Below are 19306 nucleotides of genomic sequence, written 5' to 3'. Positions count from 1 at the left end.
GTGGTGTAGTGGTTGAGAGCGGTGGACTCATAATCTGGTGAATCGGGTTCACTTCCCCGCTCCTCCACATGCAGGTATTGGGTGACCTTGGGCTAGTCACACTTCTCTGAAGTCTCTCAGCCCCACTCGCCTCACAGAGTGTTTGTTGTGTGGGAGGAAGGGAAAGGAGATTATGAGCCACTTTGAGACTCCTTAAGGGGAGTGAAAGGTGGGATATCATGTCCAAATGTTTCTTCTTCTTTCATGAGAGTTGAAAATTTAGAAATTCTATGGACTCTCCCATTTCATTCTTAACAGCTAATGAGATTGTGTCAGTTTTACCCAATAGGAAGCACAAATGTATCTGAAAGAAGCTAAGCAATCCAGGTTTGCCCATGAGAACTCATTATAAGCAGCAAGACCCCAACTGACATGAATTATTTACTGTGATCTTACACTTATAATTATGCACATGCATTAAACACAAAAACGTGCATCTGTGCCCCACTTTAAAATCCACATGGAAATCAAACTACTGAAAATAAGTGAAATGGAACAAGCAATGTGTAACACCAGGGACACAAGCTAACTGGTACTCTAAATGCTCCCCCAGCACCCAAATGAACATGTAAAATTTCCATGCCTTTGCACCAGTTAGATTTGGATACCCCCTGTTTGCGCGCCCACACACGATTTATGAAGGATTTATTGCAGCTCTTAACTGATGCAAGTGATTTTTTAAAACCTCTATTAATAATAATAATAATAATAATATATCATGTTAACAAACAATAGTTTGTCTTGTGGCACCTTAAAGACTAACCAATTTATTATGCCACAAGCTCTCTTGGGCTAGTCTGCTACTTCATCAGCTATATGAACTGTTAACCTCAGTTGGTAGGTTTGCAATTATGTTTACATATGCATACACACACAGGATGGTGTAGAAAAAATGTGTAAACATCAGGATTAAATGGCAATGAAATGCAAAAGGTAAAGTCTGTAACAACAATTCAGTTAACCTTAAATATATGCAAAATAAGCATAGGGACCATTCATAGCAACATCATCATACTTTACTTGCAACCTTAATCAATACCTTTAGAGAAAAAAGAAACCATGAAGAAATAACAAATAACTGTATCCTTCCTTTCCATCAGATGCCATTGTAGCATTGTTAATTAATTTTTTTTTTATAATCCCTCTGTACCTTAATCATAAATTTCATCAGAGTGGACAGCAATAGTAAAATGCATTATGACGAGAAACACATAATTAGAAGATACAACTGCTAATCTCTCTCACATCTGCCACTGAAAAGCCCTTACTTCAAATGCCCAGAAGAAGAGGAAAGTCTTCAGCTGGTAACAAAAGATGGAGAGAGTCAGCACCAACCTAACTTTGGCAGAGAGGCTGTTCCAAAGCCAGGGTGCCTTCACCGAGAAGGCACTTTGGGGGGGTTGCAACTCCGCTGACCGCTGACTCCGCTAAAGATAGATGTATCAGAAGGTTCTTCCCAAGTCACTTTAAGACCAGGCAGACTTCTACAAGCAGAAATCCTCTGGATCCCACCCCAATGACACATTTACATCCTTATAGTATCACTCATTATGTTTATTTTCATGTACTTTTCTCGTAACATGCCCAGGCTACTATTCTTCTGTAGAACATTATATTGAGTGTCATTAAACATCTGATTCATGCTATCAATCCAGCATGTATTCAATACTAATTAACTAGTTGTATCACTTGCAAGAATCATAGCTAAAGAACCCTTTAAGAGGGAATTCGTATGCTGCAGAAGTCAAACTGCCTTTTTCTGCTCCACTCTCAAACATCCAGGGGAGCGAACTGCACTCTGCCCCTTGGGCCCAAATGGTCTGCCCACTGCCTCCCCCCCCCAGCTGTAGGGCAGCTGAGTGGGAGGAGGCAGCAGACTCCAGAGGCCCTGCAGTGCACCCCATCCCTATGAGCGGCTCACTCCGCCCCAAGCGCCGGAGCAGATTCCTCCGCCGCTGCAAGGAGCTATGACTGCCAGAGCTGCCTGAGTGATTGCGCTTGAGGAATGGGGGGTCTGGGTAGCCAGGGGGCAGCTGAGGGAACTGGGTGGAAGGGACAATGCCTGGAGTGGGGGCTGCTGGGGGGAGAGTACCAGACCAGGGTTTGTCATGAGGCCAATAGTGAAGGGAGGCCAGGGGGAAAGAATATGGATGGTGGCATGTATTTATTTATATATTTAATTACAACATTCAGTGTATAAGACAACCCCCAATTTTAATCTTTAAAAATTTGGGGGGAAATATTGTCTTATACATGGAAAAGTACGGTAAACAAACTCATCTATACAAGTGCAAAAATTATTTAAAGTACACTTTAAAGTGCAAAACGTAGATAAAAGTGATTCTTTAAACTTAAACAGTTGGCTTTTTTCAAGTGTAAATAAAATGTTTCACGGTCTCAACCTGAATGGAGCTACATGGTATCTGAAGAACTGTGCATGCACACAAAAGCTCATACCAATAACAAACTTAGTTGGTCTCTAAGGTGCTACTGGAAGGTTTGTTTTTATTTTGTTTTGACTAATGGAGCTACAGTATTTTTAAATTTAGCACAACCTTATTTGTTATCTGTGTGTCAGTAATAAAGAACTTGGTAATATGTCACAGTAGCATCAGTGAACAAAAATCTATTTGAAATTGTAGCAGAGTACAATTGGTTATCTAAAGTTAAAATCATGGCTTCAGATATGTATTTCTCCTCTTTTTCGCCAGATTATTACAATGCTTGGACAAATGCACAGCACTTCTGTCATCTAGTAGTATAGCAGATACACTGTTTAAAATGCACCTTTTACCTCAACGTCAAAGAACTAGTCCCCAAACCCTTCACATTTTTTTTAAAAAAGGCATAACTGAAACAAATCTAACCATATTATTCATCAATATCTCACTTCACAGCAAGCAAAGAGACACAAGCCAAGAGTGTGTGATGTGTGTACAGCAATGCAAGGAACAGGGAGGTACTCTGATGTGATGGAAGAATGGGAAAACTTCAAGAGGCTTTGGGGAAGGTTCTTAAAGTGCATGGAAGAAGTTTCCTGTCCCTCCCCACATGCTTCAGCCACATTTATGCCTGAAAAGCCTTTCCAGAGTATAAGGGGGCCCTTCCTGAACAATGTGTGGTGGGGCAAAAGGGGATGAGAATTGCACAAAATCACACAGAGTTTGGGGGTGATTTCCCCCTCCCAGAGTAGCCCCTGCAAACCAACCCACTTTGTCAGGACCACCTCCCACCCCTCAAAAGGCACAAGTGACTGCAGTGGGCAGGAAGAAGGGATGGGAAACATTCTTTCCACCAACTTCCTGGAAGTAGATTCTGTAGAATTCTATCAGTTATATTTCATCTACACAATCAGAATGAATTTCAGGAACCAAAATGGTTTTACTGTGCAGCCTGAGCAGGAGCAGTGAACACTGCTATACAGTGGTGCCTCGCAAGACGAAATTAATCCATTCCGTGAGGCTCTTCGTATAGCGTTTTTTTCGTCTTGCGAAGCAAGCCCATTGACAGCTTAGCGGATTAGCGCTAATAGCGGTTTAGCAGCTTTTAGCAGATTAGTTGATAAGCGGCTTATCAGCGGATCAGCTGATAAGCGGCTTAGGAAAAGGGGGGGGAAAGGGGGGGAAACCCGCAGGAACTCGCAAGCAAGCCCATTGGGAAATTCATTTTGCGAAGCGCCTCCAAAACGGAAAACCCTTTCGTCTAGCGGGTTTTCCGTCTTGCGAGGCGTTCGTCTTGCGGGGCACCACTGTAGTTAATTGTTGTCACTTGTGTTCACTCCCCCCCTCCCCCGCCCGCACTGCCCTGCTCACAATTGTGAAGAAGATTCTTACGCTATGAATGGTCCGTGTCACCATTAAGAAAAAAAAGATAAGAATAGGCCATTATATATGTAGCCTTTCCCGGGATAAAGTTTACTTTTCTTCTTTCAGTTCTCATAGTTCTTAACCTAGCTCAAGGTTGACATCTGTTGCCAAGGTTGTCAAGGTTGCCAGATGTTTAACTGAGAATTCTTGATTCGACACCACAAACATAAATGGGGTCAGCCCCCACAGTAGTGGCCAAAATAGTCATTTGAATAATTAATATTTACAAATACGGGCATATGTGTGTATGTGTGAGTAAAATATGGTGCTAGAATTTGAACTTAAATGTTTGCGGGAGGAGGCAAAGCAGCACTTGGAAGGCAGCATTCAGCGATCTCACAGGGCGGGGGGCGGGACGCAAAGCAGTAAAGGGAAGGGAACTGTCAGCAATCTCACTTGCGTGCTGGGTGGGGAGGCACCAAGACTTTTCGAAGTGCTCACAATCTACCAATCCCCAATCACAAAATGCACCTGGCATGCGGCTAATTTTGAACCCTGCATCAGAGTACCTTCCTGTTCATTTACTCCACGTTCTCTTGGCTTTTAAAAGTGCTGCCCTTTCATATGAAAATAATATGGCACTAGTGATACAGTGTTAAAAAAGTATGCAAAAACGTAATAGAAAAAGGGTGAAAGAATAAGGTTATATTATGTCAAAAGTAAACAATATGTTAAAGGTGTTTAACCACAAGGAGAAAAGATCGGAGACATAATAGAAGTGATTACAATAATTAGAAATGAGTTTTGAAGGAGGGTAAGGATTTGCTGTATTAGATTAGACAAAGAGGAACACAAAAAAGGGAGGCGTGAGGAAGTCAAGAAAGAAAGTTTTGTAAACATGTGTTTAAAAATTGGAGCTTTTATTTTTAATTTTTTCTTCTTTTTTGGGTGTGTTTTTGATATCTTGTATTGTTTTGATGATTTTTCTGTTTGTGGAAAATAAATAAATATATTATAAACAAAAAACAAAAAAAAACTCTTATGTTGGGGGAGGTCCAAAAAAAGACCACTCCCGGATTCTGCTAGCGATTGAGCCAGACATGAGCTTTGGGGCTCTTCACTGTAAATAGTTTGCACCAAAATAAAAACCTGTAAAACACAAAAATAAAAAAATAAAAATAAAAGTGCTGCCCTTTCTATATAGGATCAGAACGACTGGAAGGGGCAGTATTTTCTTTGATAAAACAAATTTATTTTAAAAACTTTCTTCTCGGTTAGATAGCAAGAATTGATTTCTGAGAATTGGTAGACGGGTGGGGGGTGTTCGTGTAATCACACTAAAATCAGAAAGGAATTTTGCGCAATATATGCTAGCACTATCTAAATGGCAAAATAAGTACAAAAAATACTACGGTATTCTTGTGGCATCTTAACTGCCAGGCTGCAGTTTATTCAGTAGAAACTACATTTTCAATAGTCAATTGAGTAAATCTTGAGTTCACCTAGTAATATCTAAAAATACCCACACTTAAAAAAGAAAATCTGACTTGGGAGCAAGCCTGGCTAGAAGTGCATGTAAGCATTATGTCTTGGTTGACCTTGACAAAAGTGTTTGCTCCACCTGTGCTGAGTTCAGAAACAATGATTGCAGAAATTCTAGCTGCTTGTTTTCCTCCTGGCCTACATGCATTACTACCTACATGCAGCAATGATATCCTCCAGGCTTAGAAAATCTTCATGATAAACTTTATGTAGCTTAACATAATCATGTATATAAATAAAGCAAATGGTTCAGCTTCATATATTTTGTGTGTCTTGTACAAGTTTAGACTTCCAGCATTCAAGAAGTGAGAAACTATATACTTAGCCCCACGGTTAATTAGTTGTCATGGGGCAATTGCTTGCTCTCTCCTCTGCTGCTGCTGCTACATCTCCTTCTCCTCATGCTGGTTTTCACAGTGGTTTGTGTTGCAGGGTAGGGGGTGTATGTATGACAGACATTCATCTAGAATATCAAGTGAGTGTACATGATATGGTAGACATTGCTTTGGAATTATTGCAGTATTGATTATTGTAATGGTTAGAGTATTGCGATGGTGATTGCCTTTCTCTCTTTTTTGCAGCCAAGGAAAAATAGTCTTTCCTGATATCTGAATCTATTGCCTCACATCAGTACACTCTGGAATAATTTTCTTACACTTAGCACTCAGGTGTGCTGAGAATATTATTTTGCATTCAACCTGAATGTTAACAATGGTAACAACTGTGTTTCATATTTAATACAATTGGGCTTTTAACAATTGGAGATTGGTTATTTCTCTAATACATAACAACAATTTATTAATAATAATTTATATGCCTCTAATTTACATGCTGTATATGGAGTATTTTAAACAATGAATGTAATCTGCATTTATTTGTTCTGTTTGTCTATTCTGGAGTAATCTCAAAGGCTTTAGCCACTAGTGAGCTGCTGCAGCAGCTGTTGCAGTTTTCTGTCACAAGGCCTATTAACAGTCAGTGCTGCACGTTAATATACTAATATTTGTGTGCATCAATATATTAAATAGTAAACTCTCTTCGGGAATAGTTCAGTATAATATGTAGAAATTTCATAAACCCTAAAGTTTAAAAATAATAAATACATTCTGGGTGTATTTTAAAGCTGTTGCTTTATTTATTTAATTTTGTACCTGAATTTGCAATCATTTTCAAAGCACATGGTGCTTTCCTTTTCCTGAAATGCTCATCTTTAACTATTCAATGTTGATTCCTTTTTTAATAATGTGGTTTTGTTTTACTTTTCAAAAATTACATGCCTGACAGCAATCTCGGGGATAGCAAAATGGAAATAGCTCCTCTCCAACTCTGTCTGGTCTATAGCACAGGGGCCACGTGTGCTTTTGACTGTATTTTTGCTGCCCCCAGTGCCTGGTGAATCTGTCCCATTCTTCCATCACATCAGAACAGTGTTAGAAACTGGGACTGAAAAGCTGTTTGCCACATGGCTTCTGGAACCTACGTTATGGGTGCCACAACAGTGTCTAGTCACTTTTCTTTTTCAATTCAGTGACACTTTCTACTTATATTTTCAAAACACATGAACTAATACACAGTTTACATCAGTGACACATTTTTAATATCACATTTTAAATAGCAATTCCTATATATATATATATATATATGCCTTTTCCATTTTTCCATTCACACATCATGTTTACTCCACATAGAATATTTATGTACAGACTTCTCAACCTATCATTATTATCAAGCTCTTCAGTTAAGGAAAAAAGTGGGAAATGTTAGTGAATTAAAAATAAGATCATTTCTCTACTTTTTCACACTTTGCATCTTGTATACCAAAATAATGTAATCAAATTAGGGAGAAATTTGAAAATAATACTTACCTACAGAGAAGCTGGCACTTGGCATCATTTATCTTCAGAAGTAATGCTTTTACCCTTTCCAAAGTGTGGGCTATCACAGGACAGCCTTTGCAATTTGTGCTATAACAATATCCATGTGATTCTGGAGTTCACAGTGTGAATTACACAAACAAAAAGGCATTCCATTTAATGCAGAAAAACCTTTCCTCACTCAGAAAGATATTTCTGCTTTATCTTCTGGATGAGCTTCCACTTTCGAAAACCAGCTCACTAGTTCAAGGATGGAGAACTACAGTATTTGATAAAAGATCAAAGATGCCATCAATCCAAAGCAAAGGGCAGGCCCCCTTAACTGTGGCATCATTTACCCCAAGATAATCTACAAAAATGCCTTTTCCCAAAACTGCCTAATAAAAGTAGATAACGTTTTTTTAAAGTTACCAGGAACATAATAGTTTGAGACACTGGAAAGTAGACTGCAATTCTATACTTGCTTTTGAAGATATTGTGATGTTGAAATGTTTAAGTCAGATACCTGCTATATTCAGGTAGTTTAAATTGTCACCAGCCAGTAATTTACAGGACAAGATAGCTAGCCTTTATTCTCTACTGTTAACTTCCTGAAGAGTCTGAAGCTAGCCACCAATGAACAGTACAGTGGTACCTCAGGTTACATACACTTACATACACTTCAGGTTACAGACGCTTTAGGTTACAGACTCCGCTAACCCAGAAATAACCTCAGGTTAATAACTTTGCTTCAGGATGAGAACAGAAATCGTGCTCTGGCGGCGAGGTGGCAGCAGGAGGCCCCATTAGCTAAAGTGGTGCTTCAGGTTAAGAACAGTTTCAGGTTAAGAACGGACCTCCAGAACGAATTAAGTTCTTATCCCAAGGTACCACTGTATAGTGAGCTAAACTACACTGATAACTGCCAATACAGTACCTAATATTAAAACACTTTCAACAGATAAATTTCAAAGCATTTCCAGACACAAAATATTATGGCCTATTACCGCTATCCAATATCAGTGTAACGTAAATGTTATTTCCTTAATTTACAAATGGATAAACACCCTGGCCCCTACAGCTCCCTTCAGTTCAACAGCAATCACTATAACATGCCTCCATATAATTACCACATATTTCTCCCCAAAGAAACAAAAAACAACCATATTCTTTCTTGCAAATTCAGGAACACCGGTTTGAAACACTATGCAAAGTAGAAAGTTGAAGTGCTACATTTTTCACATCAGAAAGATTACAACCTACCATATATTCTTATATCACATGTAGCAAATGTAAAAAAGGCAGACTTAAGAATGTGAAAGCTCAAAGTTGTACATATTTGTGTTTGTGACTAGGCACTGTGATAGAAAGATGGTGAAGTGGTTGTACTGCAGCATTCCAAACTGATGCATGAAAATCATATACTAAAACACAAAAACATATGCAACTAAGCAAAGATTTGAGAAGGAATCCTGATCCAAAGGAACAGGTGGAACATTACAGTCAACAAGCACTAAACTTACCAACTTCTAAATATAAGTAATAATACACACTAGTTGAACTTCCGAGGTGTTTTCTGTTATACCTGAACAGTGAGACAGTTTATGCAAATAAACTTTATCCGATAACCCTCAAGAGAGGAAATGGTCAGATAAAAGCAAGAGATCATGTGACGGGATGGGGAGAGTAGTAAAGAGGAAATTAGTTTAGATTAACTAAAATGCATTAAAATTTACAACAAGAATACTTCAATCCAACCCACATACCATACAAATCAGGACAAATACCATACAGAATATAAACCACTCCTTAACAATAATGCACTGACATAGCCAACAAGAGGAAGCTTAATGATTCTAAGAATATTTGGTTTAATTGAAATACTTGCTCATGAGACAGCAAGTAGATATCACCTGCTCAGTCTAAAGGCCAGAGGATTAGATTAAGCTTCTGCAATATGGCTATGCAAGTAACTCTTCAAAGCCTCTGCCCTCTTCTCCTTTATAATAGGAGAGAGCAACAAAAAATATGTTAATGTTAGAGGTATCTTGCATTCCTGCTCATTTAAAAAGCAACAACTAAATGTTATTTATTTATATTATGCTTATATGCTAAAATGATATACTAGAAATCCAAACAACCAAAAAAGGCATTGGAACAGCCACACTTTCCAATACTCATCAAACTATAAGGCTAGTCCAATAACTCCTTTCCAGCTGGTCTTTTTGCAACCTGACCAGGACCAAAGACATGCTACAGGCTTTGCAGAGCAATACTAATTCTCTAGGGACTTGCTAACTAGGCTGCACAGTAAGACAGGCAAGCAACAGCCTGCCTCAAGAGGCTGTGGTGTGCAGGCTCATGTCTGATATGCAACATCAAAACACCACATGTGTACTTTGCACTTCCAAGAAGCAGCTGCATTTCTAAAGCAGCACTATTTGTTTATTTCCAAGGTGCTCCTTCCTTAAGACCCTCCCCTGAAAACTTTTTTTAAAAATGTTCTGTTAAGTATTTCTTCGCAATATTTTACAGGTCCGTCAAACAAATGTGATAGAACAATTAGAAAATCAGTCTAGCTTATCAGATCAGCATTATGCAGACCACACAGCAAGACACTCCATGGCATTCTATTAAAAAGGTAGGGGGAACTCACAGCAAATAAAAGAGCTTTTCCAGTCTCTGACTGGGAAGCACCTGACCCCTCACTGCAGTTCAGTGCCTGAGAACTGAGAACTTGAATAAGGAAGCCCTGGTGCCTCTAATCTTTCTTCACCTTAGGGCCAACCCCTATCTGTCTCAGTACGGTGACGGCACCGACATACAGGTGAAACTGGAAAAATTAGAATATTGTGGAAAAGTTCATTTATTTCAGTAATTCAACTTAAAAGGTGAAACTAATATATGAGATAGACTCATGACATGCAAAGGGAGATATGCCAAGCCTTTATTTGTTATAATTGTGATGATTATGGCGTACAGCTGATGAAAACCCCAAATTAACAATCTCAGAAAATTAGAATATTATGAAAAGGTGCAGTAGCTATTCAATCCATAACACCTGCAATGGATTCCTGAGCCTTTAAATGGTCTTTCAGTATGGTTCAGTAGGAAGCACAATCATGCGGAAGGCTGCTGACCTGACAGTTGTGCAGAAAGCCATCACTGAGACCCTCCATAAGGAGGGGAAACTTCAAAAGGTAATTGCAGAAGTAGTTGGATGTTCCCAAAGTGCTGTATCGAAGCACATTAATGGAAAGTTATGCGGAAGGGAAAAGTGTGGAAGAAAAAGGTGCACAAGCAGCAGGGTTGACTGCAGCCTGGAGAGGATTATCAGGAAAAGACCATTCAAACGTGCTGGGGACTTTCACAAGGAGCGGAATGAGGCTGGAGCCAACACACAGAGACGGATCCTGGAGATGGGCTTCAAATGTCGTATTCTCTTGTCAAGCCACTCCTGAACAAGAAACAACGTCAGAAGCGTCTTACCTGGGCTAAAGAAAAAAAAGAACTGGTCTGTTGCTCAGTGGTCCCAAGTCCTCTTTTCTGATGAGAGCAACCTTTGCAACCCAGAGTCTGAAGGAAGAATGGGGAGGCACACAATGCCAGATGCCTGAAGTCCAGTGTGAAGTTTCCACAGTCTGTATTGATTTGGGGAGCCATGTCATCAGCTGGTGTTGGTCCACTGTGCTTCATTAAGTCCAAGGTCAATGCAACCGTCTACCAGGAGATTTTGGAGCACTTCATGCTTCCTTCCGCAGACGAGCTTTATGGGGATGCTGACTTCATTTTCCAGCAGGACTTGGCACCTGTCCACACTGCCCAAAGTACCAAAACCTGGTTCAATGCCCATGGGATTACTGTGCTTGATTGGCCAGCAAACTCGCCTGACCTGAACCCCATAGAGAATCTATAGGGCACTGCCAAGAGAAAGATGAGAGACATGAGACCGAGCAATGCAGAAGAGCTGAAGGCTGCTACTGAAGCATCCTGGTCTTCCATAACACCTCAGCAGTGCCACAGGCTGAGAGCATCCATGCCAGGCCACACTGAGGCAGTAATTGATGCAAAAGGGGCCCAAACCAAGTACTGAGTACATATGCATGCTTCTATTTCTCAGAGGTCCAATATTCCTCTATTTGCAATCTTTGTTTTGCTAATTTCATTTAATATTCTAATTTTCTGAGATTGTTAATCAGCTGTACGCCATAATCATCACAATTATAGCAAATAAAGGCTTGACATATCTCCCTTTGCATGTCATGAGTCTATCTCATATATTAGTTTCACCTTTTAAGTTGAATTACTGAAACAAATGAACTTTCCCATGATATTCTAATTTTTCGAGTTTCAGCTGTACCTTAACACAGTTATTGCAAGAATCGGAACAGCTTGAGTGCTTTTGCACACACTAAGAGTGCTATACATTTTTGTTGCATTACCATAAAAGCAAGGGAGAGGCCAGTGGGCCATCTCGCGACCCATCGCTCAGAAACAAGTTTCGCTACACTCGAGGGGGCTTGCTCCGCAAGGAACTACCAGGGTGAGCCGGCTTGCAATCGTCACAGGCGGAGGGAGAGGCACAGCGGCGATCTTTCTTTGGGGGTGAGCGCAGAAGGGCTCGCTTCCGAATCGGGGCAGACAGGAGGCGGGGTGGGGGGGTGGGGAGGGAGGGAGAGAGAGAGATAAACACCACCAGCAGCAGCAGCTGCACCTCCAGCCGCGTCACCCACCTTCGATGGCGATGACGTGCTCCCGGAGCTGGCCCTGCAGCGCCGGCTCCTCCACCCGTTCCAGAAGGTCGTAGATGGAGTAGATGTTGGGGTGCACCGACTCGAAGCGCTGGATCTCCGCCCGGATGGCCGCCGAGTTGGCCAGTTGCTGTTGCTGCTGGAGGTGCTGGTAGTTCATGGCGGGGGGCGGAGCGGCAACGGAGCGTCCCCGCCGCAGAGCGACCACCCTCAAGGCAGGCAGGCAGGCGGGCAGGCGCCCCCTCGCCCGCCCGCCCGCCCCTCGGTCGCCGAGCCGCGCTCTTGTCAGCTCACCTCCTGTCAGGAAAGGGCCGGGCGCCGAGGCCCCCGGAACACACGCAGGAACGAGGAACGCCTCACACACACACACACGCGCCGGAAAGAGAAGCGCACAAGAAACACACACACACACACACCCCAAAGGCGGCGGCGGCGGCGGCGACGCCGGGCCTCAGGCAAGCGCTGCTGGCAAAACCCCGACGCCCGGACTGGCTCCGAACGCGCCGCCCACCGCCGCGGAACCGGCCAACGTCCGCGCTAGCCCCGCCCCCGCGCCGACGCTCCCCAACCGTCGCTCTCCTCCCCTCAGAGACGCGTAAACACTCCCCCACATCTATAGATCCCGCATATAGTTCTAGGCCCAAGCCCCGTCCCGGCGGGGGGGGCGGGGGAGGGAGAGAGGAGAATCAGGAAAGGGCCCGTTGCTTCCTGGGAAGCGTAGTTTTCAGGGGATCTTTCTTCCCGGGCTCTCGTTTTTTTAAAAAAAGAAAATCCTCTCCTCTTTTCGGTTTTGACATCGCGCCAGTATATATAACTTCAGTAAAATAATAATGAGTAAATGCCGCGGTATTCCGCACCGACACGCAAGGCGCATACCCACGCGCACATTCCCCGCCTACTCCCGCGGCCGCTGAAGCCTGAGAGGAGAGCTCTTCCCCTCAGGTCGCGGGTCACGGGGGGTTGGCGAGGGAGCGCTGCCCTGCAGTGCCCACCCGGCCTCGGTGCCCTTTCCCGGGCAAGAAGAAACAAACGAAACCCGAGGGAATGGAGAGATTGGTGGCGCTTTCGCGGCGCTTTAAAGCATTTGCATAGCCAGCAGCCTGTGGGCGGGGTCTTCAAAGTCATAATAATTGTCTTATTTATCTGCCGCCCATCTGACGGGGTTACTCCAGCCACTCTGGGCAGCTTCCAACAAATTAAAACACAATACAACATGCAACGTTAAAAACCTCCGTGCCTTCAGATGTAATATTTGTGCCCAAGTTTCCCTTATTACAGTGGTGCCCCGCAAGACGAATGCCTCGCAAGACGGAAAACCCGCTAGACGAAAGAGTTTTCCGTTTTGGAGGTGCTTCGCAAAACGAATTTCCTATGGGCTTGCTTCGCAAGACAAAAACGTCTTGCGAGTTCCTGCGGTTTTTTTTCCCCTCCCCCCCCCTTTTTCTAAGCCGCTTATCCGATAAGCCGCTAAAAGCTGCTAAACCGCTAATAGTGCTAATCCGCTAATCCGTCGATGGGCTTGCTTTGCAAGACGAAAAAACCGCAAGACGAAGAGACTCGCGGAACGGATTCTTTTCGTCTTGCGAGGCACCACCGTATTTGTTTGCTCCTTTATTAAATTTCTATACCACCCTTCATCACAATATAAAAACAAAAAAAAAAATACATACCATAATAACCAAACACAAACAATTACCTCCACCAACACCCACAGTTTAAAAGGCCATAGATGGCTTCATTATTCAAAAGTGCAATGTTTTTCCTGGAGCCTAAGAGATGTAGTGAAGGCGCCAGGTGAGCCTGAGGAGAGCAGCATTCCACAAGGGGGGGACCTGCAAAAAAGGCCTTTCTCATGTTGCCCCCCCCCCTGGTCCTCTCATGGAGGGGGCACATGAAGAAAGGCCTCCAATGAGGATCTCAGGATCCAGGTCAGTTCATATGGGGAGAGGTGGTCCTTGAGGTACTGTGGTACTCTTTCTCGGGGGGGGGGGCTCCCTGAGCTAAATGGGGCGTGTTAAGTTGTGGGTTGACATAGCAGACGACACAGCAATTTCTCCAAGTAGCTCTTTATTTTGTAAGCTGGAATAGAACTGACTGCAAACAGCTCAGCCGGCCTACTTTTATAGGCAGCCGGCTGTCAACATTGTAGCAACAACAGCCCAGAGTTCCCGCCTAAAATAACTGACGTGGACCTGAGTGAAAACTATCTACAGACCTGACTGAAAACTATATACAGTATTCCCCTGCTGGCCCAGGGTGAAACTTCACTACATAACAGGGCAACTGTGCCTCTGAAGGACCAGGTGCACAGCCTTGGAGTCATTTTGAACTCACAGATGTCCATGGAGGCGCAGGTCAATTCTGTGTCCAGGGCAGCTGTCTACCAGCTCTATCTGGTACACTGGCTGAGACCCTATCTGCCTGCGCACTGTCTCACCAGAGGGGTGCATGCTCTGGTTATCTCTGTGAAGATCTGATAAGATCTTAATTGCACTGGCCATCTAATTGCTTTATGGCCTCAATTAGCCCCAGTGGTCCGGCACGCTCCCAGCCAAGCTGCGCAGACCTTTTTCTTCTCCGGTTTCGTCTAGCAGAGTAAAAAAACACAGCGGATCAAAACTGTCGCAGTCTGCTTCAGATCCAGACAAACACACGAAGCACCTGTGTGTGTCTAAATTTCATCAGTTCTTTATTGTAGCAAATATTTACAGCTCAGCATTTCCCAAAATCTCCTGGACTGCTAGCATTCATGGCTTCCGTCCGTCTCTCTCAGAGACACAGAGAGAACAACAAACTCCTCCCTCCTTTCCCACGTCAGAATGGGAGGCACACTCAGAACAAACATTAACCCAGTAAGTTCTGAACCCCAACACCCCCTCTTGCAGAGCATTCTGACAAGACCTGTGGATGTACCTTTGCAGACCTCTGTGAGATCAATCCCTTCCCCAATGCCTTGCGCCCTCTCCTGGCGTCCCTGTCAGGCATCTGTGGAACATCCTCACAACTCTCAGATTCGCACTGTGCGAAACTTACCCACGCACCTGTTGCCTGATACCTCTCAGGTGGAATTCCCTTCGTTGTGCGACTGGACCTCCTGGGCACAAACTCAGGCACTGCCTCTGACTCACTGTGGTCAGCAGGTGTGTCCTTTGCATCCTGGGATTCCCCCTCTGACTTAACGCGTCTTCGAACCCTTGGAACTACCCTCACAGGAGAACTAGGCTCACTCTTGGGCTCCCTTTTTACAACTTGCGGAGATGCCCCATCCTGCTCCTGACTTTGGACAGTGAGCTGATCGTCATCAGCAGACTCAGCCCCTGGCTCTCCTTCCTCCTCATCAGAACCTTCCTGCTCTGAGTCAGAAAGACATTCTGAAAGAATATCGCGTCTGGCAGGGGTCTTTGACCTTTCCTCCTGCTTACAGAACTCAGCGTGTTTACTGATCAGCAGCTTACTCTGATCACCTGACGGGTATGCAAACCTCCATGCACGAGCCGTTGGCTCATATCCACAGAAGATCATTTTCTGGAACTTGGGTTCACCTGGCCCTCGCAAAGCTTCAGGCACCGGCAGCAAGGCCGTTGATCCGAACTCACGGAGGAAGTGAACCTGTGGTTTCCTCCCGTGAAGCATGAAAAACGGTGTGTCTCTTACCACTGAATTGTAGGACCTATTCCAGGTGAAGCTCACATATTTAACTGCCTCCATCCAAAACCTTGAAGGTAACCCAGAATCTGACAGCATCACCTGTGCAGCCTTAACCAGAGCCTCACTTCTGAGCTCTGCCACCCCCCTCTGTTGAGGAGAAGTCACTGTGTGACTTATCCCTTTCTTGTGAAAGAACTTCTGCAAAGCAGACCCAGTAAACTGTGAACCTCTGTCACTAGCAATTTCCCTGACTCTGGTGGAGAACCTTAGTTCCACCTCCTCAATCCAACGTCTAACCAGCTGTGCTGCATCTTCCTTGGATTTGAGACCATGTGTCCAGGTGTTCTGCGAAAAATCATCCTGCAGTGTCAGCAGAAACCTGGCCCCTCCCAAACTTGGTTCCTTCATGGGACCCAACAGATCTATGTGCACAAGATCAAAAGGTTTTGTGGTTACCCTCTCCACCCTGGGGTAACTGCACCCTCTTACCTTTGCCTGTCTGCAAGCCTGACAATCTCGGACTCTTGCACATTCTGCAATTCTACAGCCTTTGGAAACCTCAGGTAGCACCTGTAGTTCTTCAAGACAGGCATGAGCTGTCTTCCTATGCCACACACAACAACATGAAACATGAGTGGGAACTGTAGCACGCAGGGCTTGTGCTTTCTCAACCTTCCCCTCACCCTCCAGGGACGTTTTAAGAATGAAGAGATCATTCTGCCCCTTTGCAACTCTGACCAGTTGCTTCCCTCCTTTGGAGATTGTACAAACATCGTGTTCAAAGCAAACCTTAAACCCCTTTTTCAACAAATAAGGCACAGATAAAATACAGTGTTGCACTCCCGGCACAATGCAAACTTCCATCTGCTCCTGCAAAACAGAAAACAACACATTTACAATTTTATTCACATTTTTCTTTTCCCCACTTGCAAACTGAACAGTTTTTCCAGCCGGAATTGCCTTGCAATTCCACATCTCGACTGCAGGGGTCTCTTGAATCAGGTTGCAGTTAGCTGCTGAGTCGATTACAAAACGAAAATCAGTGTGTCTCTCAGAGCTGTCCTCAAACAAAGCCATACTGGCAACAAACGTATCGCTGCCCCCTGTCTTTGGGCTTCTGCAGCAGTTCTGTCTGGTTGTCTTGGCAACCAACTCCCCCTTGCTCAGGACCTTGGCAGCTTCCGTAGAAGTAGCCTCCTCCGTTGCCTTGGAGACCGGCCTGGCCTCTGCGTTCCCACGCGACTCTTTAGGCCTTATCTTCACTCTGTCCAGGTGGCCGACCTTGAAGCGTCTAGCTCTCCGGAGCTTCCCAGCCTTTGCATGACGACGACAATCCCCAGTGGAAAAATACTGCCCAGGGCTCCTTTCAGCTGGCCTGGCCCCCCTTCTTCCGGAAGAGCCCTCTGTGCCAGCCCTGCCCTCGCTGAAACTGCGTTTCACTTCAGCACTCACAGTGGAAAACTTTTGAAACTTGCCTTTGGAATTCTCAGCCCCCCCGACTTGCACCTCAGGGACTGGGGCTACAGCCATCTCCAGGCTCTGCATGACTCCTCCAGGGCTCCGGCCTCCTGCTGAAGTTTCACACAAACTTCTCAGCACCTCCCAGGCAGCCCTTGCTGACTTTACGCCCTCCAAACTGGGCAAAAGTGATGCATGCACGCATGCTTTTAGCATAGCAAGCTCTCTTTGCATTCTCTGCTGGCTTTCTTCAGGCAACGCAGCCTCAAAGCCTGTAACGTCTGTCCCTTCAGGACTTGAATTCAGGGGTAAAGGCTCCTTCTGGCTTACATGCCAAAGCCCAGTAACCAGAAACCAACCCCTTACTCTTCTGGACCAGGTTGCCCAACTTCTTAAAGTGAGCTTCTCAAGCGGAACGTCCGCAAGAACCTGGCTGTCTGCCATTCTCTCCTCTTCCCCGGGGCCCCAGCTACTGTACTCACGTTTCACCAGTCAGCTCTCCGGCACCCGATTCCTCAGCTGCTTTTCCAGCTCTCTGCCTCAGCAACTCTTGCCTCTTAGAAGCAGGCAAAACACAGAACGCAGACCTCCGCTCTGCTTCAGTAGCGTCTTCCAGCTATTGCCAAGCTGATTTCAAGACTTCAAAGCTCACCGGCAGACTCTTAGCAACAGTTTTATTAGCGGTAATTAGGTCCTCCATAACCTGTGAAGATCTGATAAGATCTTAATTGCACTGGCCATCTAATTGCTTTATGGCCTCAATTAGCCCCAGTGGTCCGGCACGCTCCCAGCCAAGCTGCGCAGACCTTTTTCTTCTCCGGTTTCGTCTAGCAGAGTAAAAAAACACAGCGGATCAAAACTGTCGCAGTCTGCTTCAGATCCAGACAAACACACGAAGCACCTGTGTGTGTCTAAATTTCATCAGTTCTTTATTGTAGCAAATATTTACAGCTCAGCATTTCCCAAAATCTCCTGGACTGCTAGCATTCATGGCTTCCGTCCGTCTCTCTCAGAGACACAGAGAGAACAACAAACTCCTCCCTCCTTTCCCACGTCAGAATGGGAGGCACACTCAGAACAAACATTAACCCAGTAAGTTCTGAACCCCAACAATCTCTCGCTTGGACTACTGCCATGTACAGTGGTGCCCCGCAAGACAAATGCCTCGCAAGACGGAAAACTCACTAGACGAAAGAGTTTTCCGTTTTGGAGGTGCTTCGCAAAACGAATTTCCTATGGGCTTGCTTCGCAAGACGAAAATATCTTGTGAGTTCCTGCGGGTTTTTTCCCTCCCCCCCCCCTTTTTAAAGCCGCTTATCCGATAAGCCGCTAAAAGCCGCTAAACCGCTAATAGTGCTAATCCGCTAAGCCGTCAATGGGCTTGCTTCACAAGACGAAAAAACCGCTAGACGAAGAGACTTGCGGAACGGATTCTTTTCGTCGTGCGAGGCACCACTGTACTCTACGTGGGGCTATCTTTTAAGGTTACCTGGAAACTACAATTAATCCAGAATGCAGCTGCCAGACTGGTGACTGGGAGCAGCTGCTGGGACCATATAACACCAGTCCTAAAGGATCTACATTGGCTTCCAGTATGTTTCCAAACACAATTCAAAGTGTTGGTGTTGATCTTTAAAGCCCTAAATGGATTTGGACCTGCATACCTAAAGGAGCGTCTCCACCTCCATCACTCAGCCAGACACTGAGATCCAGCTCCAAGGGCCCTCTGGCAGTTCCCTCACTGCAAGAAGTGAGGTTACAGGCAACCAGGCAGAGGGCCTTCTTGGTAGTGGCGCCCGCCCTGTGGAACTCCCTGCCATCAGATGTCAAGGAGATATAACAACTGTCTGACTTTTAGAAGAAATCTGAAGGCAGCCCTGTTTAGGGAAGCCTTTTAATGTTTGATGTCTTATTGTGTTTTAATGTTTGGAAACCATGCAGAGTGACTGGGGCAACCCAGTCAGATGGGCGGCATATAAATAAATCATCATCATACTATTATTTTTTACTACCTCATATGTTGGTGAATCCTCTCCAAAAACTCTTTATTTGTCAGGCTTCCTTAGGGGGAAAGGCTCACAGGTAGGGGGGGCCACTAGGTGGCACATCGGAAGATGGCTGACAATAACATCTCTCTGACCCACACGAGGTAATTTGGAGGCTATGATAGGGGTAATTAGCCTCCTTAACCCCCCCCCAGGATTATGGG

The 19306-nt window shown here is 44.6% G+C and overlaps 1 protein-coding gene across 2 annotated transcripts in view; it reads right to left on the bottom strand.

Moving 5' to 3' along the window:
* AGAP1 (ArfGAP with GTPase domain, ankyrin repeat and PH domain 1) overlaps positions 1 to 12242 on the bottom strand; it is a 334103-nt gene extending 321861 nt beyond the window's left edge. Inside the window, exon 1 of one of the 2 annotated variants that reach the window (XM_079976700.1) lies at positions 11974 to 12242. In XM_079976700.1, the coding sequence (XP_079832826.1) occupies positions 11974 to 12151 (178 nt within the window). In that variant the 5' untranslated portion in view covers positions 12152 to 12242. The remainder of the gene's footprint in view (positions 1 to 11973) is intronic. The other variant, XM_079976701.1, reaches the window with a different exon arrangement.
* Positions 12243 to 19306: the final 7064 nt, after the last annotated feature.

The sequence above is a fragment of the Podarcis cretensis genome (genome assembly GCF_951804945.1).
Source record: "Podarcis cretensis genome assembly, chromosome: 1".
Lineage (NCBI taxonomy): Eukaryota > Metazoa > Chordata > Lepidosauria > Squamata > Lacertidae > Podarcis > Podarcis cretensis.
This window is presented reverse-complemented; position numbering and strand designations above follow the sequence as displayed.